Source organism: Trichomycterus rosablanca, chromosome 4 (genome assembly GCF_030014385.1).
Source record: "Trichomycterus rosablanca isolate fTriRos1 chromosome 4, fTriRos1.hap1, whole genome shotgun sequence".
Taxonomy (NCBI): Eukaryota; Metazoa; Chordata; class Actinopteri; order Siluriformes; family Trichomycteridae; genus Trichomycterus; species Trichomycterus rosablanca.
In genome coordinates, this window is record NC_085991.1 from 24,733,757 (window position 1) to 24,759,407 (window position 25,651).

Below are 25,651 nucleotides of genomic sequence, written 5' to 3' on the forward strand. Positions count from 1 at the left end.
GAATACATCGAGATCCCCTGCCGGCTGGGCTGAGCAGCCACATGAACAACGATTGGCCTGTTGTTCAGATAGGGGTGGGACATTATGCCGGATAGAGTCTCTCTCATAACTAATGCAATTACGACCTCTGCTGGCTGATTGATGGTGCCTGAACAGAGACAGGAAAAGAGTGCTGTCAGGGTGTGTCTCTCCGTACACAGTGCTGATCCACATTGCACTCGTCAAAAAGCAATATATACGTATATATATATATATATATATATATATATATATATATATATATATATATATATATATATATATATATATATATATATATATATATAAAAATAAAAAAAAACTTATTTGGGTAAATGCATTCCATCTATTTACACTTCAGCTGGTTTGCTGTGGATCTACGGCTTAAAGATACATAATGTAATTGTCGAAAGCACTGCTGCCCACCTCTGGTCATTTAAAAAGAAAATCGTGTTTACATATTTTGTCTACAAATCAGAAAAAAATACCCCAATATAAATCTGCACTTAGTAAGATATGCACTTACTAATGAAATAATGAAAAGTAAGATAAAGACAGCAGTTTAAAGTACACTTAGTTGGCACTACTTTTGCAAACAGGCATTCCATAGCTGTTTTAGCATGACCTCCTGCTTAAAAAACCCAAAAGAAAAAAACCAAGGATAGTTTGGGAGATCCACTGCACTGATTGAAATTTTACAGGAATGTATCCATTTAATCACCAGTCTAAAAGGTTTCCACTAAACTACCCTCTGAAGCAATATAGCTGAATGAACTTTCATGATAAATCTACTTCTCTATGGAATCTGCTCTAGGGGAATTACATTATAAACAAATGTCGAACCTAAACCTCTTACCACTGGAAACTCTGCAGAATTAGATTTCCTTTTCTGGATGTTAAAAAAAGAAAACACATCTTGCAATCAACTAATTATATCCACAGACTGCTCCTAAACCAGACGTTTTTTATCTTCATAAATAGAATGATTAACAATTAGGCTAATTAGGACAGATTCCAAGTGCAAGACACTTAACAAAAAAATTTCAAGCCGTGAGGTTTTCATTATAATACAAAACTTTTCTGCTGTAAACAAACATACAAATAGGCAAGAAAATACTTTCAAAAAACAAAAACTGACTGTATTAACTGGTGCATGCAGATCAGGGTGATACAGATATCTGCACATCATATCTGTATTTTCACTGTTGTACATTTGGACATTCAATACAGGTCAACAAATAAATATATACCATATAAACAAACAAATGTCTTAATTTTATGCAGTAATGGTAAACCTTTTGCCCAAGTGTCTGAAACAGTCTCCACTTGTTTCTTTGATAATTAAGATTTTTCCCCTTGTTGCGCCCTTATCTAGTCATGGCCAATTGGAATTTATCTCCCTCTTGCTGCTACCGCCACCCCCACCTGCCAGAGGTGAGGTCTTACAGAGCGCATTATCATTTGAGGAGAGCCACACTCTACCATCCGTGATCAGCCACCCCCCTGTACAGACATCTCAACAGCACAGGCATTGTTTTAGCCACTGTCCCACTCCTACAGACCCATGCCTAATTGTTAGTCTGTGTGTAGCCGCTCAACCAATTGATAGCAGAGGCAAGACTCAAACTCAGAAGATATAAACATCAGAAGATAACAATTGCTAACAGGTGTAATAAATGAATTATATAAAGGAAAGTATATGCCAAGTCTAAGGCCACCACTAGCTTTATTGTTTTAGCAAAGTTTTAATTACCATCCATATACATTTTTTTGGTCTCTTATTTCCTGTATTTTCTGTTTGAGTGTAAATAATGTACAAAAGCCCACCATTTTCAAAACTAAATGGCTTCAGTATGACCTCCCTTTGCCACTAAGCACATCTTGAACAGTTTTGGAGGTATTCTCTAAATAATCAAGTTTTTCGAAATAATCTTCTGTTATATTATACCAGGCTTTTTTTCAGCACTTCCCAGAGTTCTTCTTTAAATTAAGGCTTTTATTTCTTTCTCTCTGCAGGTGTTCCCATACGGCATCTATAATATTCAGGTCTGGAGGCCAGTCATTAACTGTCAGTGTTTTATCAGCTCTACAAATATGATTTAGATAGATAGATAGATAGATAGATAGATAGATAGATAGATAGATAGATAGATAGATAGATAGATAGATAGATAGATAGATAGATAGATAGATAGATAGATAGATAGATAGATATTATTCTGCTGCTCATCTGATACTTTGAATCCGAACCATCTCCAAATAACAGCCATTATTATTCTTTTTACTAACCAGCTCCTCCACCGTCTCCATGTTATCATGGGAGTTTTACTTACAGAAATGTGTTCTGAGGGCAGAAAGGATTGGTGGTGGGGCAGGGCGAGTTGTGTTCAGTGAGGGAGAGAGGCGGGGCAGGTGAACATGTGCAGAGACAAACTGGGAGAAAAGAAAGACGAACTGTCGGATCTAACTGGAATGCAACATCTATATCGATATATGCGATATTGTCTTATCTTATATCGCGTATGAAAATATATCAATATTTTATAAAATCTCAATATATTGCCCAGCCCTAATAGGTAGGTAGATAGATAAATAGGTAGATAGATAGATAGATAGATAGATAGATAGATAGATAGATAGATAGATAGATAGATAGATAGATAGATAGTTGGTAGGTAGATAGATAGATAGATAGATAGAAGATAGATAGATAGATAGATAGATAGATAGATAGATAGATAGATAGATAGATAGATAGATAGATAGATAGATAGATAGATAGATAGATAGATAGATAGGTGGACGGACGGACGGACGGACAGACAGGCAGGCAGGTAGGTAGGTAGATAAATAGGTAGGTAGGTAGAGATAGATAGACAGACAGACAGACAGACAGACAGACAGACAGACAGACAGACTTTATTTATCCCGAAGGAAATGATTTTGCTACATTAGTTTGGGATCATTATCAAGACCCTCCACCATGTTTCATTAAAGACTGCAAACACTCATCCATCTCTCTCCAACTTCTCACATAATAATGATGATTGTAAAACCTCAAAAATGTAAAACTTGGATTTGTTACTCCATAAAACTCTTTTTTGCTGATATTCGTTCCAATCTTTGTGAGCATTAGCGTCTTAGCCTTTTCACCCTGTTCCCTTTCTATTAAAGTGGTTTCTTGGCTGCTATCTGTCCAAAAAGACCTATTTTATGTCTGTCAGACTCTGAGATCTTTGGCATTTTTAATAAAAAAATGTTACTGAAAGTTGGTCTTATGCATATTAACTAGTTTCCAATGAAATAGACTTGAATAATATGTGTGTATAATGCTCAGGCATGTCATGCACAAACGCAGTGTAATAGCTCTTTTTCACAGCAGTCATTTTGACATAAAATAATAGTACAATTACAGGTATTAACAATGACATTAATTAAGGTTTCATTTTATTTAGGTTTAAGACAGCTCCTGCTATTGCTCAATTATAAGGGGTGTCTCACTAAATACCTGTCACTTTAGCCTACAGAAACTGTTTTTTTTCTGATTTCTTTTCCTTCATGTTTATATTGCAACCACATTTCTGGTCTTCTGGTTGTATTTTAATACTGAAACTGAGAAATAATTACATATGGTCATAATATCACTGCTAAAACAACATATCTAATAGTGACCTAAGACTTGTGTGTGTGTTCTTCAAACATGATAATCAGATTGCCCCAGATGATAGAAAGGGTGCTCCATATGTAAAAGGCTTACACACCTAGGATAAAACATATTGTAGAGATATAAAGTAAGTGGCTAATATAAATAAACACTAAACGTACCTTAACACCATCAGGCTTCTTGTAAGGATTCTTGCCTGAGTGAAAGAAAACAAAGTAATGACTGATCTGCATCATTACTGTTCATCAGTGACACATGCATGGCTTCATATTGTGCACACACTAGCACACATGTATAGCAGAGGGGCCATTATTAGTGTACTTCTCTCACCCACATGTGTAGGAGGTGGTGACAGTGGAGAGACAAAAACTCCGTAAAGAGAGAAAATTAGCTTTAGAATGACAGTGTAATTTATGTAATGTAACTATAATTACTCAAGCTAGCATGCAATTATCTGCAGAAATCTGAGTTTCATGCAAGACATAGGGTCAAGCAGCTAGTGCAACAATCACACTTAAAACCAATACACCCACCACACACAACCACTTAGCACTGCAACTGCTGTGTGTATGCAAGGTACTAGACTAGTAACCTTTAAGCCCTAAATCCCTTAAACAAGACCCTAAACCCTCCACTGCTTGGATTGCATTTAGTCAAAATTGCAAGGTGCTTTGGGTAAAAGCATGACTTAAATGTAAAAATGAACGTATATTTGCAGTGACCATTTACCAGGGAACAGGTGGACCCAAATGATGCAAAAAAACCCTCCTTCCTGTCTGGTAAGAAAATGGTAAAGAATAACCCATCTGAAGTTTTTGTTGCCACATCTTTGAATAATGTTGTGTTGTTTTTTGTACTGTAACCCCTTATATAATATTAATATCTGGGTGGTTGATGACAGACGTTTTTATTGCTTACTAACAATATGATCATGTCCTGCATTGTCATCTCCATTGTCACCACTCCACATCCCAAGTTTTTTTGTACTTTTGACAAGTAAAGGTTAAAAAGAATAAACAAATCACAGATTGTTTTATTGCATTTTTGTATACAGTGGTACCTTGAAACTCAACATCAATTGGTTCTGGGAGTGGCGTAGAGTTGAAAAGACATTGACTATCAAGGTATTTTTTCCATAAGAATGTATGGGAAACCTGTTTATTCATTCCATGGTCCCATGGAACTGCATATACAGTATTACAATTTATATACAATATATACAATTTATTCTTGAATCAAATCAGGGAGCTGCGCTCTTATCTATGGTAAAGATTCATTCGTTTTGCTCACTCTATTTCATTATGGTGTCGTGTGTAAACAACTCCATGGATCAGTGCGCATGTGACCCAGAGATTCAGTCGTGGTTCAGGCAATGTGTGTCATTTGGGTGAGCTGGCAATGAGAAATTCTCTCTTTACTGGTTGTAGAGGTATAAGTGACAGCTTAGATAGCAAATTACCAGTTTCAGCTTTTTACCGCAAAAGCAGAGAGAACAAATTATCCGACTTAATAATTTATAATTAAAATGTATAATTAAGACAGTTTTCGTTAGTTAGGTGGACAAACACAGCTGGATGTGGATTTATGTATTCTGGCCGCCAAGAAGAAAAACAAGTGGATTTTATCCCTAATGGAACAACACACGGGTATAGATTTTGTCTCAATTTGAAGAAGAGAAGCTCAGGTAAGCAGCGGTTATGATTTTATGCTGCTGTCTGGTTGATCTGGGTCAGTGCTGCTGTTTACTGTGTGCTTTTATTTTGCAATGATAGCAAAGCATTATCAAATTTTAAACTTTTTCTGGATTTTTTTATGCTCATTTATTTGTAGTAAAACGGACTGTGTGAATAAAGCGACAGTCACACACACTTCGAGTTTCAGGTAAAAGTCGAGTTTAAAGGTATACATTTCTCAACAAAGGGCATCAAGTTTTAACGATTTCTAGTTTAGGGTATGTCTAGTTACAAAGTACCACTGTAATGTCAAATTGACAACTCATCTTAATTATTTTCTATCTTCTACATTATTCTGCATCTTTTTAGTTTGTTTTTGCAAACAGTATAGCCAACGTTTTTATTTGAATACAATGTAGGATGATTTGGAGTGTCTGCAGTCTGGAGACTATGACTAATTTATTTTACTCTGAGGAAAACTATACCAATATTTAGGTTACACTTTGATAAGGGAGTATCAAAGTTACAGCACAACATAAACTGTGAAATTAAAGCTTGGGTGGCCAAAGGTGGAAATGTAACTTCTTGTATTTGTTTTCTATATTTCTAGTTCAGTTTATGCAATGTCTACTAACCACAAGTAATTTGTTTGGTGTTTGCTTAATGATTTTCATGCTTTACACTGAAGTTACAAGGGTACTATGTCAAGTAGCACATATACACTTTTCTGTACATTATTAACCGATAAGAAATGAAACATATTTGCACATCAGTTTTAGTAACCAGTACAGTCCTTTCACTTTAAACTGATGCAAAAACTATATACTATATAAATATTTATTCTATATAAATAATATTGTAATTATTGTATTGTAATTAATTACATTAACATACAGTACATTAGGTGCTCATTCCTCCATTACCTGCACTATAACACGCATATTGTGTACATTACGTTACATTAATAGCTCATTTCACGACAATAAACATTTTGTGCAGCATGTTAGTTTACCAGCAAGTCTTGCAATCAGGGTTTAGGCATTTAATGTATAAAATATGTATAAGAAGGAAAAAAAAAAACAGTTCTAAGTCTTACTTGAGAAGGTCTTTGTGGCCAGCATGGTGGTCAGGATGGCTCCCTGAAAGAAGGATTAGATAACAGGAGAGTGAGACCAGAGTTTAAACCGAGTTAATTTTAAATGGTAACATTAAGGACAATGATTAAATCTGAGGGGCCAAAGTTTTACAGATTTCCGATGATTTCTTTTGCTGATGTACAAAACTTAAGCCCCAACAAAGAGTGTATGCCAGCAATGTTATGGTAACAGTAAAAATGTCTGGTATTATTAATACGAAGAAGCAGTCTGGTTAATAAAGTTGACCTGAACTGATGTTAAATAGCATTTCATGATTTAATGGTTTTCATGGGTTGGCATCATAAAATTCTCAACATTTTATTTAATAGAAGCCAGACATTCATGACAGCACAGGTTATTGTGTTTCAATTAAAAAATTGAACGCAGGATTGCTGTGAGGCAACAGAAAAAGGTAATTAAACCCACTCATTTCACCTGTGACCAATGCAACCTGTTCTATACACAATTTTCTACCTAGTCTTACTACCGAAAAATAAATATACACACATACACATCAGCATGTTAAATAGCACAGTAAAAGTTGCTAGCCAATAAACATTGGCACACTTTCAAGTGGCATGTTCATAAATATTTATAGGTCTTGGATTTAAGAGAATAAGGCCAATAGCTTTTGCTGGGTAGTTCAATGTGTTTTTATAACATTTAACTGCTTAAAAGACCTGTACAGTAGGACTTTGAGGCTACCACCCACTGTTTGTATGTATGCGTATGTCTCACCTTAAGCTTTCTCCTGGCATTAAACTTCTTCAGGCATTCCACAGTCTCCTGTCTGTGCATCATAGAGGCCACTGTAGAGCGTTGCTATAGAAACAGAGACATTAGTTAAAACATGACTATTTTTAGGGAATCCGTTTTCATATACAGTTAAAAATAGAGTATGTAGGCAGACATAATAACTATATATGTGTTGAAATGACTGAAACAACCTACATACTTCAGCAAAAAAAACATGAACTAAGCCTACATAATACCTTCAATAACACACCAATTAAATAATCAGAAGAAAGTCAGAGCATGAGCTAATTAGAGGCTCTATTAATCAGAGCTGATGAGCTACAACCTCAAACTGGGTTTGAGGATTAAAATGAAGCACTATAATAAAAGGAAGACTATGTGTATGTGTGTAATAGTGTTTAAGTAATCCATACGCAGATCCAGGGGTGTTTAAGAGCCTCGGCAGCAGTGATGCGTTTGGCAGGGTTAATGGTCAGCATCTTATTGATCAGATCTTTGGCCTCTGGGGTCACGGTGTCCCACTCAGGAGAAGGAAACTGCATACAAAATACACAAAAAGCATGTCAATAATGCACAACTTAGCTCATATGGGAAATACCATACCATAAATCCATACTGAGGGTCATAACCAGCCAGAATTAGTGACCCCACTCAAGTTTTTTGGCTAAATAAAAGGTCATAACTACAGTTATGTTAAAAATTTACTGCAAAGTCTTCTCAGAAGAGTGGAGACTGTTATAACCGGCAAAACTGGGACCAACTCCATATTAAAACATTTATTTTATTTATTATTTTCTGTTAGGATTTTTAATGCCTTTTTTTAAATGCATTTTCTCCCCTTTTCTCCCTTCTCTTTAGCGTGTCCAATGTTTACCCAATTGCCTTATGCTTCCTCTCTACTGGTGCTGACCCCCGCCCCGACTGAGGAGAGTGAACTGACACACGCCCCCTCCGACACGTGAGCAGTAGCCGACTGCATCTTTTCACCTGCACGAGGCGAGTTCACATGCCGATTAGCCTTGTGCATGGAGATCCACACCCCGATCAGCATTATTCCTCTCTCTGTGCAGACGCCATCAATCAGCCAGCAGAGGTCGTAATTACATTATTTATGAGGTCCCTATCCGGCTTCCCACCCTGTATGTACAACAGCCAAACATTGCTCATATAGCTGCCCAGCCCAGCCGGATGGTAATGTCATGTTTTACACTTTGGTTACATTTATGGCAGAACAGCTAGTTACTCGTTACACAAGATTCATCAGTTTAATGCCAAACACAGTCATGGACAATTTTGTATCTCCAATTCACCGGAGAGGAAACCGGAGCTCCCAGAGGAAACCCATGCAGACACGGGGAGAGCATGCAAACTCCACAAAGAAAGAACCCAGGAATTGAACCCAGGACCTTCTTGCTGGGGGGCGACAGTGCTAGGCCACCATGTCGCTCCACATTAATACATAAAAGCATAAAATGCTTTTTAAATGAGACGTTATAATGCAAACATAGCATCAGTTCTAAAAGTAACCATCTGTAATGACAGAACTCTAAATAATAAATACCTGGTTTTAATTGTGCCTATCGGTTATGATCCACACAGTAGCTAAACCTCGACTCATCACTGACCACCTTTTTTTGGCAACAAATGCATTTAATTTGTCCTTTATTTGTTAAATGGTAATTTAAAGTTCATATATATATTTAAACATATTCTTACACATAAAATCCAAAAAAAAATTGTGAGTCACACAAGATCATCTGTTAATTATTGTGAATGTTGTTAGACTTTTAGTCTCAAGCAGCAAGATCCCTACTTCACAATAGAACAATTTATAGATGATTGAGGACTTCCTCATAGTTAAGCTCTTAACAATCAGCAGAATACAGGTAGATATTTAAAGGTTTGTTCTAATATGAAAGTGGTTTACTTCAGTATTGAGTATCATTTTCAGAAAAAAGTCACAGGAAAACAAAAGAGTGGATGAGTTTGTTAAAACAATCCATTGCGGTAAAATACGCTAGCACACCAGAGCTGGGATTTCAAATACATCGTATAGAATCTCAGCTCTGCCATCCGGCTGGGTTGGGCGGCTATATGAACAACGTTTGGCTGTTGCAATTACTACCTCTGCTGGCTGACTGATGGCGTCTGCACAGAGTAGAGGAATAATGCTGATCAGGGTATGGCTCTCCGTGCACAAGGCTGATTGGCATGAGAACTCGACTTGTTTAGGTGAAAAAATGCAGTCAGGTACTGCTCACGTGTTGGAGGGGGCATGTGTCAGTTCGCTCTCCTCAATTAGAGGCGGGGGTCAGCACCAGTAGAGAGGAAGCATAATGCAATCGGGTAAAAATTTAACGAGCTAAAAATCGGGAGAAAAAGGAAGGAAATGCATTAAAAAAAATCAATTTAAAGCCATGTGTGTCTAATAGTGCTTAGAAAAACCCAAGACTGCAAAAAAGACATGGCTCATCTCTCACAATCTAATCAAATTTGTCTAAAGGGAAGGATGACTGGCATTTAAAGTCTGTGGATGTTGATGTTAATGTTGATGTATATAAATAAACCAAAACAGGTAGAAAGAGAAATCCGGAGCAATGTGCAATTGTAGCGTTTGTTTGATTCTTATCACCATGTCAGTTGCTATGACTATTATCATGACTGAATAAAAGGAACATTACATAACAGACAGGATCATTTAAAACTATGGACACATTACTGAGCACCAGAGCCTTTCACAGCACCGCAAGATTGACAGATAATAGGGCAATACAGGGGCTACTAAAGAAAACCTCTCTCACATCACAGAACTGAGCTGAGCACAAAGTTAGTGTCCCTTACTATAGCTGTACACTATATGTGCATAAGTCTGTTAATGTGTTTTAACCCAGTTTTAGCTAACAATGTATGACATTAATTATATTTCATAAATTGCTTTCAACTGTCAGACAACAATTCCTGGAAGGCCCTTTATTTAAAAGGTCAAAGTAGGGGTCGATATGTTGCTTTATAGGAATTCATGAAAAGACTTTATATGGATTATGGTGGTGTTTGAGTAACTGTGAGGGTGTAGAGATTAACTGATTTTCTAATCTCTTATATGTCATTTTTAAGTCCTATTGCTTCTAAAAATTTAAGTGGTTTTTTTTGGTGGTGGTGGGGGGTGGGGGGGGTGCTGATGTGAAGATTTTTTTGTAGTTGTTTGTATTGTACAATTTTGTTCTGGTGTTATCTGTCTTTTGGCAAGCGTAGAGAATGTGTTTAACTGAGGTTCTTGCTCCACAGAGAGGGCAAGTGGGGGCCTGGTCTCCTTTTATCAGGTAGTTATGAGTGAGTTTATTGTGTCCTATATGGCATCTTGTGTCAATGATTAGTTTCCATTGTTTGTTGGGGTATTGAACTCTGTCTGTTGGTGTTTATGAATACATTGTATATAAAAACCTACATCATAGGCACCAGCCTTGATCTGCTGATAGAGTCTGTGTTGGTCTTCATCCCAGAAAGGAGGGTAACCCACCAGCAGGATGTAGAGAATCACTCCTGTTAGCAAGACAGAGAGGTTACTGAGGAACCACAAAACTACGCAAAAAGCACAAACTGCTATTGATATCTAATTGTTCTATCAACAGGGTGGTCAAAATTTTGCTATAATTGTATTACTTGCTGTTCTGAAAATAGTGCTTGGCTGGCAAAGCAGTTCATCACGCAAGCCCATCAGCCTGGCTGGGCGTACTAGAGACACAACTGACTGTGTGGAAGGAAAAGCTGGTGGTATCACCTCATAGCTCATCAGTATAAAGCAAGTGCACTGAAAATGATACTGGTTTTCATATTATTCAGACACAATGACTTAGCCAAATGAATGTTTTATGAATCAAACAACAACTGCTTTACAGATAACTACCCAATTCTTTGTGTTGTTTATTGTTTTTCTTGTTCATTTTGTTCTAATAGGACAATTTTTGGGCATTACCCTTTTTTATATTTATGTGGTGCCCAAAGACAGTTATTCCATAGCATATAATTGACTTTTGGTGATATTCTTCAATTTTAGTGAAAATTCTATTTTAAAAGCAGTGTTTGCATGTTTTGTAAAGTAGACCATCATATCAAAAGTGTTACTGCTTTAGTTCCACAATTCACATCTTTCCTGTTCTACATAAAACTAAATATAATACAGCACATGCACCCAAGAGAATGAGTCCACTGGGGGTAACACATCTAGACTAAACAGTTATTCTTACTGGTTCCTGACACATCTCAGGGATAACACAATGAGCTTCATATGAAAATCTCTCTCTTCAAAGAAACAGAGAAATAAAAAAAGATTATAAACACTTATAATACTTAAATTACCAAGACTTTCATATGAAGCTCATATCCAAGTTTTATGAGAGAATTTTCAATTAGTTCAAAAAGATCATCATCTACATTACATAGTATTGTGAATAAATCACTGTGTTGTGATCAGAAAAAAAGAAAAAGGTTTCAGTTTGTTTTAGGGAAAAATGGACATCAAGGACCATAGACTGTTATCAGTAAAGGTGGAATAGCCAAAATATTTTGTGGTATGGGGGTCATGTTGTCTATGACATACACCGATAAGCCATAACATTACACTGTCACTGCTGGACTGAGAATAGTCCACCAACCAAAAATATATCCAGCCAACAGCACCCCGTGGGCAGCGTCCTGTGACCACAGATGAAGGTCTAGAAGATGACCAACTCAAACTGCAGCAATAGATGAGCGATCGTCTCTGACTTTACATCTACAAGGTGGACTAACTAGGTAGGAGTGTCTAATAGAGTGGACAGTGAGTGGACACGGTATTTAAAAACTCCAGCAGCACTGCTGTGTCTGATCCATTCATACCAGCAAAACACACACTAACACACCACCACCATGTCAGTGTCACTGCAGTGCTGAGAATGATCTACCACCTAAATAATACCTGCTCTGTGGTGGTCCTGTGGTGGTCCTGACCATTAAAGAACAGGGTGAAAGCAGGCTAAAAAGAAGAACTACAAAGTGCTTCTATATTGTAAGTGGAGCTAATAACATGGACAGTGAGTGTAGAAACAAGGAGGTGGTTTTAATGTTATGGCTGATCAGTGTATGTGTGAAGGTATGTGTGTGAAGGTAGCATTTACGTAGAAGTGTATATTGGAATTTTAGAAAAACATATGCAGCAATCAAGGCAGCATCTTTTCCCACCAAGTGCATGGTTATTTCAGCATGACAATGCCAGGCCTCATTCTGCATGCACTACAACCATGTGACTTCATTGACATTGTGTGTGCGCACGCATATGTGTATTTGACTGGGCTGCCTGAAGACCTCTGCAGTCAGCTGTCTGTTATTAAAAATGTATGGATAATGCTGTTGAGGAGAATCAGACAACAGCATACAGGGACTGTTAAGCAGCTGAAGTCTCGTATCAAGCAAAAACAGGCAAAAAATCAATTGCATACCTGCAACAATTTGTATTCTCAGTTTGAAAATAATTAAAAGTGTAATTAGGTGATAAAAGTGTAAAAAGGTGATTTAACGATGCTAAACATGCCTCAGCCCCAAGCCATCAAATTATAAATGTGTTTATATTTACATATTACAATTAAACTCAACACTGAAAACACTGGAAAGCTTAATAATACATAAAAATGATTATTATAATAATTATTATTAATTATAATAATAAAACTTAATGTAAAATACATACCACAGGCCCACATGTCTACTGGTTTCCCATAGGGTTCCTTTCGTAGCACCTCTGGAGACAAGTAACCAGGAGTGCCAGCAAAACCTTTGAAACGGACACAAATCCAAATTATTCCACAGTGCTTTGCTAATTACTTTGCTTTGTTTTAACCAGTTAAAGCCATAAAGAAATACCACAAGTAACCATAAAAATAATTATTCCCAAAGACTACAAGAACACAAGCATATAAAACCGCCAAACCGCTATCAAGTTAAATAAATGTCAAATTTTTGTTTTGCTCATTTTTTTTAATTAATGAAACATTTGGCTGGTTTATATATTTTCTTTATGCATTTTCTCCCCTTTTTCTCCCTTTTTAATGCATCCAATTGCCTGATTGCATCATGCTTCCTCTCCACCAATGCCGATCCCTGCTTTGATTGAGGAGAACGAAGCTAACCCACACCCTCTCCGACACGTGGGCAGCATGCCGTATGAATTTTATCACCTGCACTTTGACGAGTGCAGAGCTGCCCAGAGTTGTGTACGGAGAGGACACACCCTGACCGCACTCTTTTCTCATCTCTGTGCAGGCGCCATCAATCAGCCAGGAGAGGTCGTAATTGCACCAGTCATGGGAGAGAGACCCCAGCCTTAGTCCCACCCATATCTGAACAACAGGCCAATCGTTGTTCATGTCGCCGCTCAGCCTTAGATGGTACGCAGAGCTGAGATTCGATACGATGTATTCGAGATCCCAGCTCTGGTTCCAGCGTGTGTCCTGGCTGTTTTTATACTAATGATCAACTACAAAAAAAAATTAGGATTTTTCATTAAATCCCCCCATGTATAAACTGACCATTTATGCATTTAGAAATGAGAATTTTTACATGACAATGACTTTTCAGTGGTAAAATGTATTTAGTATACATTATTCTTATATTATACATGTATTCTTTATATTTAATATGATATAAAGAATCTGAATTCTTAAGAACATGTATTCAAATGTATGTAAAACAATATGAATCAGGAAACAAATTTGTGTTAAACCTAATGAACATTATTGTTCCCACTGTGCCCAATTATAAAATTCAAGGGACCATTACAGAAGGATGTCAATGCTAAAGTGTGGTATTTTCAGTAAACAAATTAACACAAGGGATTCTGGTAGATCCATTGAGACTATAGGCTTCACATGCCTTCCCTTTATTTTCTTAGTAACATTTCAAATGAAAGAGCAATCCAAATGGAAGGTTTGCAGGTGTGATTTACTTTTATTTTCCCTGAATAGAAATTTCAGTCAATTCAGGTAAGAGTACCTCAGCTGTGAAATGAACACAATGACTGCCTGTGGGGAATTGACTGTTCACTTTAATAAATACCCACCGAACCATGCTTGCTGGTCTCCCTGCACCTCGATTGCCAAGCCAAAATCAGCCAGTTTCACGGCAGCTCCCTTGAGTTTACTGGCCAAAAGCAGATTTTCTGGCTTTAAATGCAGAAGCAAAGAATGAAAATTAAGTTTAGATATCGATCTGGAATCTTAATGGGATGTTTTCTTACAGAACAGGACCATGGTCACAGATATCTTAAAGCAACATAAGCTTAACACTGTTCAAAATATTAGAGGTATTTTAAATATTTAAAATAATGCTTTAAAGGTGAAATTCAATTATAGTCCCATTGTTTTACATATTTGCTTCTGTAGATCTTCAATGAACCAGGTCATGCTCAGTTAGGTTTGTCCACTGAGTTACTTACATTTACTCCAAATAAAGCTTAATAAGTATGAACCACACAATAGCCAATGTAGAAACTGAATTTTTACAAAATTTCTTTATTTCAATTGAGGCTTATAGCATCTTTTGGAAATACATTATTATAGGGATCAGATATTGGGCATAGGCATACAGCCAATCAGTGTTCAATTGTGAAAACAAAAGTAATTTGGCAACATAAGTAACTTATTGGAGCTTTATTTGGAATGTTCAGATTAAGATGTAATACCTGCACTTCCATTACCATTACCATTGTGTAGAGAAAACTGTAGGGTAATAAAGACTAATGACATGTTTCAACAAAACAAACCATAGTAAAAGTGAAGTCTCGTATACAGTGGGGTCAAAAAGTATTTTATATACTGATTGTGGAGGTTCTCCTACTTAGAAAGATGAGAGAGGTCTGTAATTTTCATCATAGGTACACTTCAACTATGAGAGACAAAATAAGAAAAAAAAATCCAGGAAATCACATTGTAGGATTTTTAAAGAATTTATTTGTAAATTATGGTGGAAAATAAGTATTTGGTCACCCACAAACAAGCAAGATTTCTGGCTCTCACAGACCTGTAACTTCTTCTTTAAGAAGCTCTTCTGTCCTCCACTCGTTACCTGTATTAATGGCACCTGTTTGACCTCGTTATCTGTATAAAAGACACCTGTCCACAGCCTCAAACAGTCAGACTCCAAACTCAACCATGGCCAAGACCAAAGAGCTGTCGAAGGACACCAGGAAGAAAATTGTAGCCCTGCACCAGGCTGGGAAGAGTGAATCTACAATAGGCAAGCAGGTTGGTGTGAATAAATCAACTGTGGGAACAATTGTAAGAAAATGGCAGACATACAAGACCATTGATAATCTCCCTTGGGGTCAAGATCTCATCCCGTGGGGTCAAAATGATCATGAGAACGGTGAGCAAAAATCCCAGAACTACATGGAGGGACCTGATGAATGACCTGCAGAGAGCTGGGACCAAAGTACAAAGGCTACCATCAGTAACACACTACGCCGAGAGGGACTCAAATCCTGCAGTGCCAGGTGTGTCCCCCTGCTTAAGCCAGTACATGTCCAGGCCCGTCTGAAGTTTGCCAGAGAGCATATGGATGATCCAGAAGAGGATTGGGAGAATATCATGTGATCAGATGAGACCAAAATGGAACTTTTTGGTAAAAACTCAACTCGTCTTGTTTGGAGGAAGAAGAATGCTGAGTTGCACACCATATCTACTGTGAAGCATGGGGGTGGAAACATCATGCTTTGGGGCTGTTTTTCTGCAAAGGGGACAGGACGACTGATCCGTGTTAAGGGAAGAATAAACGGAGCCATGTATCGTGAGATTTTAAGCCAAAACCTCCTGCCATCAGTGAGAGCATTGAAGATGGAACGTGGCTGGGTCTTCCAGCATGACAATGATCCCAAACACACCGCTCGGGCAACAAAGGAGTGGCTCCGTAAAAAGCTTTTCAAGGTCCTGGAGTGGCCTAGCCAGTCTCCAGACCTCAACCCCATAGAAAATTTGTGGAGTCCGTGTTGCCCAGCGACAGCCCCAAAACATCACTGCTGTAGAGGAGATCTGCATGGAGGAATGGGCCAAAATACCAGCTACAGTGTGTGCAAACCTGGTGAAGACTTACAGGAAACGTTTGACCTCTGTCATTGCCAACAAAGGTTATGTTACGAAGTATTGAGTTGAACTTTTGTTATTGACCAAATACTTATTTGCCACCATAATTTACAAATAAATTCTTTAAAAATCCTACAATGTGATTTCCTGGATTTTTTTTTCTCATTTTGTCTCTCATAGTTGAAGTGTACCTATGATGAAAATTACAGACCTCTCTCATCTTTCTAAGTAGGAGAACCTGCACAATCAGTGGCTGACTAAATACTTTTTGGCCCCACTGTATTGTGTTAAAGATGATTAAATCAGAATAATTGTTTTGTGTCCTTACATTATCCTTTAATAACATACAGTAATTAGCTAATGTAATTAGACCCTGTATTATTAGATAATTTAGTGATGCATATAAAATAAAGAAACAAAATTAGGGTCTTAATCATCTTAATCCTTATTAATTTGATGGTTATTAGAAAGAATATATACAGAATGTGTTTTCTACATTAAACTTGAAAGAAAAGGAAACATAAGTTATCTTCCAAACTACTGGAATATGCAAAGAAAGAATTTAATTGTACTGTACATCTGTATATGTATATATGACAGACATTCTACATAAGTAAGTTACATAAGTACCCTTAAAACAATTGGAAACAGATAATACCACTTTATTATAGGCACAAATTTGGAGGTTCTGAATTTGTATGCGTCATACTGTACTGCAAAATGGCAGCTGCAATTTATTAACATAAGTGACTATAAAATGGCAAAGATAAGTAATTTACAAAACACTGTACAGTATACACTACATATACAGCACTCATTCATAGATTGTACACATGTTCATATACAGAATTCTCTCATAATTACCCCCAATTGTCTGTAAATATGATGTATAATTATGAACAAATATTACAAAATTAGTTAGGGAACTTAACAGATTAATGGCTCTTAAACCACAGGTAGCAGTGTAACATGTAAATCATGTACCAGTGAAAGTTCAGACACCAGTTTACTTGATTTTATCACAGTGTAGTTTGTTAAGCAGTCTCTCTCTATGACACGTAGAGAATCTAGTGCTATTAAGGTGCTAACAAGCTACTGGAAGTGCAATCAATGTTAATACTTGCTGCATTAACATAAAATCAATCCAGCCATTGCATTTGCATATTTAAATACTCTAAAACCTAAAGCCTTAAAGTTCTGTTGATTATAGGATGTAAAAAAGTTACAATAGTGTATAACATTTCTAGTAGCATATGATTTTAGCTTTGCCCAAAACCAACTACATAAATGACTAACACACCATTATGGCATTATGTTATATACTGGTTTGAAACACTACTTTTCTAGTAATGTTAAAACATTATCTCCCCATCCACAAACATACCAGTAATGAATCATAAATGTACATTCAAGCAATTTCTATTGTAGAACAATGAGAAAAATAAAACATTTACAACCTTAGAGTTTAATATGTTTCAAATTTCATATAAAAAATTAAGTATGAACTGATATATTGAATTTTGTGTTATTTATAAATCATGTCCCCCTGTTACAGAAAAACAGGGAAACCCATCCTGAGCAAACCAAGGTGATTATCAGCCCTTCTTGCACTCATTCTTTAAATTTTTGGAGCAACATGCCTGTGCAAGCCAGAAACCATTTCCTACTACAAACTGTAACCAACATTCCTCATTTCCAATAAATGCTGCAAAAATACCACACCCCACTGGAAATGCTACTACCAAACAAAATAATGAATGCAATATATAGTAGCACAAAAATATTAATGTCTGCCAACTTGTATAACAGCTAGGAGAAATTATACACCTTCAGTAATCTATTTTACTCACAAGAATAGCTCTACATCTACATCTCTGGTTAACATCTTTTGCTTTGGAAAGCTGAGCAGAGTTTAATTTAATAAAAGCAGTGATTACATAGTCCGTGTAAGGACCAAAAAGTATGAGACAAAAGACAAAGATCTCTAAAAATCTATTTTGGAGGATCCACCTCTTATGGTAGATTAAAGGCACAAGGCAAAAGAGAAAGAAAGCATGCATTATAACTTAGTATTAACATGTATACTATATTTTTCATGTTATGCTTTCAGACAGGCCAAAGCAGACTAAATAATCTGAATTGTTTGGCAAACTGACTGACTTATTTATACGATACTGAATTTACACCTGCAAGACATAAGCAAGAAGTCACACTAATACACAAACAAGGTCTTGTTATCCTATTCTAAACAATATATTCTTTTGATTGGCTGTCTTATTTCCACAGACTCCATCCCCAACCAACCCCACACCCCCGGGTTTGCCATGGTAACACAGTAGCAACGGTTGATCGGCCAGCAGAATCTGAGCTTTAAATGCAGAGAGAGGATTACACTCAGAGCTGCACCTGGCTCATTTGATTAGCAAATTAACAGTGAGGACACAGAGGCTTGATGCTGGTGTTTTGGGGGATGGAATACATTGTAACTTTAGCTAAGATAACATTACCTTGCACAATACCTTAGCTTAATCTCTTAGCGTAAAGCATTTCCAACATTTAATATCTAAAGCTTACTTTAGGTCATACGAGATACAACATACTTTAATTGTACTAAATAGCGTTATAGCCACTTTCAATTCTGCAATCAACATTTTCAGTGAACAACTGGACACAAGTCGTGCTTTTACCTGAGGCCAACAATAAAAAAGCTGAGTAATTTAAATAAAGAGGTTTTATCAAAACTGGATCAATAACTAACATGAATTTTACATGTGCACATAAAACAGTTTGAACATTATACATTATTGCAGCTGATCACCTTTGGGCATCAATACACATGCTGATTAACTTGATAATTCTTAGTATTCTGCCATGCTTGGCAGATACCAATCCAATTTTTAAATGATCATACAAATTGCTGAAGAGCTATGTGAAAGAAATGCTACTTTAGTTCATGGGGGGCACAGGTAGTAGAAGATTAAAGATGAACTCGAAGATAAAAATGTTGTGTTTGAGACCCCCAGCGTCTCTACTCACCTTCAGGTCGCGATGGACCACTCCCATCTGGTGGCAGTGGAGAACGGCCTCAAGGATCTGCTGAATGCAATGACTGCATGCAAACACCAGTGGGGTTTGGGTTAGTCACGAGCACACACACACTCTGCACTAGCATTGAGACCAGGGAAGCTGGGAAGTCTTGGAATTCAGTATGACCAAATCTGACCACCAGATCTGGTTGGAAACTTGGTTTATTGTTCCCAAGCTTTTAAAGATCCAAATATTACCCTAATATTTCATAAAACATTCAATTTTAGACAAAAGCCTGTCTGAATATAAAGCAAATGGTTTTATTTTGACAATGTTGTGTACACAGTATGATCACTACTTGATGGTTTACTAGTAACTGACATTATCAGTATGTGTCACCTCTCGCTTCCCCAGACATCAAGCAGAAGTGGTGTTTGCAGTAGTGGTGGCTGCGGGTTTGATTCAATGGGGAAACATGGTTTTCTATTCCAACATTGCTAAAAGGAAACTACTTCACCAGTCTACATTAAGTCAAACCTCACAGCCCCAGGTTAGAGCATGTCTTTTCGATGCTACATGCACTTTAACCAGCTATCAAATAACTTTGTGCCACCCTTCCTACTCCTGATGCAGATCGGAGATTGTTAACGTAAGGTGCAGTGGCACTGGGAACACAGCATCCACAGTGCCAACTGCTTGTTAATTGTTAATCCGTAAAACCAAGCCAGCATTCAGAGAGTTGCCCATCATACTAACCTTTAGGTCTCGATGGACAATGCCATTTAGATGACAATGATTTACACTTTCTAGAATCTGCTGTATGCAATGACTGGGAGAGAGGAGAGAAAGACATTGCAGGAAAGCAAAAACAGAGAAGTAGAGTTTAGCCAGCACAATTGAACAAATGACACTCACAAATCCCACAAACACGTGAAAAACATGTACACACAGTAAAGGTTTTCTTTACATTAAAATAAGCTCAAGTACTGCTTGAGGGTTGATGACATTTTTTATTCAATTTGGTTGTATATTTATAACAGCTTATACTACGACACTGTTAAATCTTAGGGTCTGTAACTGTAAAATTATTCTTCAATAGCATGGCTCTGATGTGAACAGCGTTAAACGGTGTACTAGCTGTGCTGGTAGTACACATGGTTGTTTAAGGTTATTTAAATGTAATTGTGGGCAGCACGGTGGCTCAGTGGGTAGCACTGTCGCCTCACAGCAAGAAGGTCCCCAGGCGGGGCGGTCCGGGTCCTTTCTGTGTGGAGTTTGCATGTTCTCCTGTGTCTGGGTGGGTTTCCTCCGGGAGCGCCGGTTTCCTCCCACAGTCCAAAAACATGCAGTCAGGTTAATTGGAGACACTGAATTGCCCTATAGATGAATGAGTGTTTGTATGTGTGTCCGCCCTGCGATGGACTGGCGCCCTGTCCAGGGTGTTACTGTGTGCCTTGCGCTGATTAAAAAGCTGGGATAGGCTCCAGCCCCCCTCCCCCCTCTTGGATAAGCAGTTAAGAAAGTGAGTGAGCGTAATTGTAATCTGTAAATTATATTCATACCAACAGCTCATTAACAGTTTATTAGATTACACTCACAATAAAAGGTACACTAAAAAAAGATGAAAATACTAAATAGACCTTAAGTAAGTATGTGGTAAACAATACTTACTGATATGATTTCTCATTACAGCATTAAGGCCCATACAAATCATGATGAGTAATGTTTTCTCACCATGGTAAGAGTATGAAAAGGGGATTTTTGGTTTGGGATTCTCCTTATTTTATAAGGTGGACATTATACATCATTTAATATTACAATAAAATGTCAAAATAATGTTTTGTTTTAGAACTCTAATTAAACTCAATTTCATCGTTAACCCTTGAATTAAAAAAACGCTTCCACAGTTCAATGGCAAGATAAGGTTGCATGTAATAATTATGTACTGGCTACTGACTGTACAGAAAACATACACTGATGAGGCATAACATTATGACTACCTCCTTGTTTCTACACTCACTGTCCATTTTATCAGGGCAGCTGTAGCCTAGTGATTAAGGTACTGGTCCCGTAATCAGAAGGTTGCCAGTTCAAGCCTCACCACTGCCAGGTTGCCACTGTTGGGCCCTCGAGCAAGGCCCTTAACCCTCAATTGCTTAGATTGTATACTGTCACAGTACTGTAAGTCGCTTTGGGTAAAAGCATCTGCTAAATGCCAAAAATGTTAATTTTATCAGCTCCACAATTACTGACTGTAGTCCATCTGTTTCTCTTTATACTTTTTTTAGCCTGCTTTCACCCTGTTCTGCAATGGTCAAGACCACCACAGAGCAGGTATTATTTGGGTGGTGGATCATTCTCAGCACTGCAGTGACACTGACATGGTGGTGATGTGTTAGTGTGTGTTGTACTGGTATGAGTGGATAAGACACAGCAATGCTGATGGAGTTTTTAAACACCTCACTGTCCCTGCTGGACTGGAAATAGTCCAGCCAACAGTGCCCTGTGGGCAGCGTCCTGTGACCACTGATCATCGATCGTCTCTGACTTTACATCTACAAGGTGGACCAACTAGGTAGGACTGTCTAATAGAGTGGACAGTGAGTGGACACGGTATTTAAAAACTCCAGTAGCGCTACTGTGTCTGATCCACTCATACCAGCACAACACACACCAACACACCACCACCATGTCAGTGTCACTGCAGTGCTAAGAATAATCCACCACCTAAAATAATAACTACTCCTTCAGTGGTGGTCCTGACCACTGAAGAACAGCATGAAAGGGGGTTAAAAAAGTATGTAGAGAAACAGATGGACTACAGACAGTAATTGTAGAACTACAAAGTGCTTCTATCTGGTAAGTGGAGCTGATAAAATGAACAGTGAGTGTAGAAACAAGGAGGTGGTTTTAATGTTATGGCTGAACGGTGTATAAACATATAGCAGGTGTAACTAGAGTATTTTCAGAGAGTATTTTCAGTATTAGACAAAGACATCAGCAGGATTTTCAAATCGACAGAGGACAACACTTGGACCCACACCTTACAGCTACAGCATAAGATGAGAAAGCATACAGATAAAGCAAGCATAAGGCACAAAAAACAAGCACCACTGTCAACAGTCATTGCTCACGTTTTGTAAAGTATATTCATGCTTTTTAAAAGCATGAATATACTTTAATGTAATTAATGGCAATTAGTGTAAAAACTCTATTTAAATCTTATTCATTGCTAGCAGGTGCTTAAAATCATGAACATAAGCAATGGCAGAGGTCATTTTCGTTTCTGTTTGTCAAATTTCTGCCCCGAGTTGACTTGTATCTTGGATGCCACATATGTAAACGACTAATGACAACTGCTCAAGTATTGAGCATGAGGTTGTTTTTAAATTGGAAAGGAAAATCCTACTGCTACAGCATGCAAGACATTTTTTTTCAGTTTCAACTCCTGCGATCAAAGTTTCATATATGAATAATTGGTAAATTTTTGTGGAAAAGTCTGCCCTGCCTGCACAAAACCTTGACTGCAATAATCAGTCAGGCTAGATTTTCCATAAGATTTGAGTGCCTCTGTGAATGTGTCCATTTAGTCAAAGGAGTATTTATGAGATCAGGTTCTGTGAAGGCCACAAAGTTCCACTATCGCAATACTTTGAAGCCATGTCTTTATGAACCTCGACATGGGTGCAGTCATGCTAGAACTGGAGAAATATATATATATTTTTTGAAACTGCAAAGTTGAAAGCATACAGTTTATTCCATATAACAGATTTTATACACCTGTTAGCAATGAGTACAACTGAAGCACCTAAATTTAATCATTAGGATAATTGTAGTCATTTCATGTCTAAAATTTGGTGAAGTTTGTTCAAATAACAACTTATTTGGTATATATAAACAAAGCTACTTAATCATATCTGGTGGCAAAGCAATAATACACATTAATCATTACCCTGGTTCTTATTGAATATTTTAGATAAATTAAAAAAAATAAACCACTTATTAACATGGTGAAAAAGCACTAACCTGGCATCAGCTTCACTGTAGTACTCTCGGGCAACAATATCCTCAAACAGCTCCCCTCCTGTAACTCTGAAACATACCAGAATGAAAAGTGAACTTTATAATAGTCCCAGTGCCTTTAAATACCATTAGTAAGATTCATCTTTGTTGTAATGAATAGACCCAGGAGCAATTAATACCTTGTCAATTTTAATAAAGAATATACACTGATCAGCCATAACATTAAAACCACCTCCTTGTTTCTACACACACCGTCCATGTTATCAGCTCCACTTACCATATAGAAGCACTTTGTAGTTTTAATTTCTAACTGCAGTCCATCTGTTTCTCTAGATACTTTGTTAGCTCCCTTTCATGCTGTTTTTCAATGGTCAGGACTCTCCCAGGACCACCACAGAGCAGGTATTATTTGGGTGGTGGATCATTCTCAGCACTGCAGTGACAATGACATGGTGGTGGTGTGTTAGTGTGTGTTGTGCTGGTATGAGTGGATCAGACACAGCAGCGCTGCTGGAGTTTTTAAATACTGTGTCCACTCTATTAGACACTCCTACCTAGTTGGTCCACCTTGTAGATGTAAAGTCAGGGACGATTGCTCATCTATTGCTGCTGTTTGAGTTGGTCATCTTCTAAACCTTAATCAGTGGTCGCAGGACGCTGCCCACGGGGTGCTGTTGGCTGAATTTTTTTGGTTGGTGGACTATTCTCAGTCCAGCAGTGACAGTGAGGTGTTTAAAAACTCCATCAGGGTCGCAGTGTCTTATCCACTCATACCAGCACAACACACACTAACACACCACCACCATGTCAGTGTCACTGCAGTGCTGAGAATGATCCACCACCCAAATAATACCTGCTCTGTAGTGGTCCTGGGAGAGTCCTTACCGTTGAAAAACAGCATGAAAGGGGGCTAACAAAGCATGCAGAGAAACAGATGGACTACAGTCAGTAATTGTAGAGCTACAAAGTGCTCCCATATGGTAAGTGGACAGTGAGTGTAGAAACAAGGAGGTGGTTTTAATGTTATGGCTGATCAGCGTATACAAGTCTATTCATGAGAGAACATATTTATTCCAAACTATTAAGTACACATGGAAGATGTTTCAGGGATACAAAAGTACAAGTGATCAACCAACCATAACCAAATTACAAATTGATCAACATAATAATTACATTTAAGAACTGCTAAAGCTGAACCAAATGTTTTTGCTTAAATGTGGCAAATGCCGCTATTTACCCAGAAAATGTGATCTTCATTTAAATCAAAATGATGAACAAATATTCTGCCTAAAGGCAGGCATATATTAATATTAATCACTGGTTTAATATCATTTGGCAGCAAATGCATTTTTCATAGCTGCTGGTTAGATTTGCACAAATGCAAGCATAAATATTAGACCATTCTGAATAGTGTATTTGGGTAACATTCTCTGATTTCTGATTTCTCTGATTTCATTTTACATGATGATCTGAAATTTTCCTGTAAATTGTCTCAATTTCCTTCAAAATTATTTTAGGGCTGGCTTGATACCACTTTTTTATGTCCGATACCGATACTGCAAATTGAGTATCTGCCGATACCAATCCAGTACCATAATTTCTCCTTTCAAACAACAAAGCAGTAATAATACATGTCTCAATGCACCATGCTTAAACTAGCTATCTAAATAACAATGCTCACACTGTGAAACAAATATTCTAAAGGAATAAATACAGAACCTACAACATCTTCTGCAAAACTGCTGTTTTTATTTTAACTTTTACACACAGAACATTTAGCAGCATTTTTGGCTTGTTTAACAAAAGTGTCTACAGTTGGAAGATGTGGATGTCAATCAAACGCGATGGACCAATTAGAAGTGACGTAGAGTTGAGTTTTTTTCGTTAAAGTTCTGTCACGTTTTTAGATTATTAAAAACCAAAGTGCGCTTATTAAAAAACTCTGCTGGATTTTGAAGTGGAAAATGGGAAACAGTGTAGTTTGTTTTATTTCATAACACTAATGGATTAATCATTGAGGATGTGAGAGATCTCCAAGCCAGGACAAGATGAGTGGAAATAAACGACACTTGTCATGTAATGCGAATTACACATATATTGTCTGGCACTTTAAGAATGTTAAGTGTAGCCGCTCAGGTGGCGCAGCGGTAAAGTACGCTAGCACACCAGAGTTGGGGTTTCGAATACATCATATCGAATCTCAGCTCTGCCTTCTGACTGGGTTGGGCGGCTGCATGAACAACGATT

At 37.4% G+C, this 25,651-nt stretch overlaps 1 protein-coding gene across 4 annotated transcripts in view; it reads right to left on the reverse strand.

The window, feature by feature from the left end:
* camk2d1 (calcium/calmodulin-dependent protein kinase (CaM kinase) II delta 1) overlaps nt 1-25,651 on the reverse strand; it is a 112,428-nt gene that overhangs the window by 16,410 nt on the left and 70,367 nt on the right. For 2 of the 4 annotated variants that reach the window (XM_062994058.1, XM_062994059.1), the window contains exons 5-13: nt 23,408-23,473; nt 19,391-19,463; nt 14,338-14,440; nt 12,970-13,053; nt 10,693-10,787; nt 7,661-7,783; nt 7,230-7,313; nt 6,452-6,494; nt 3,844-3,878 (exon numbers count right to left, since the gene is read on the reverse strand). In XM_062994058.1, the coding sequence (XP_062850128.1) occupies nt 3,844-3,878; nt 6,452-6,494; nt 7,230-7,313; nt 7,661-7,783; nt 10,693-10,787; nt 12,970-13,053; nt 14,338-14,440; nt 19,391-19,463; nt 23,408-23,473 (706 nt within the window). Of the gene's footprint in view, nt 1-3,843; nt 3,879-6,451; nt 6,495-7,229; nt 7,314-7,660; nt 7,784-10,692; nt 10,788-12,969; nt 13,054-14,337; nt 14,441-19,390; nt 19,464-20,137; nt 20,211-23,407; nt 23,474-25,651 lie in introns of all 4 variants that reach the window. The other 2 variants (XM_062994057.1, XM_062994060.1) reach the window with 1 other exon arrangement.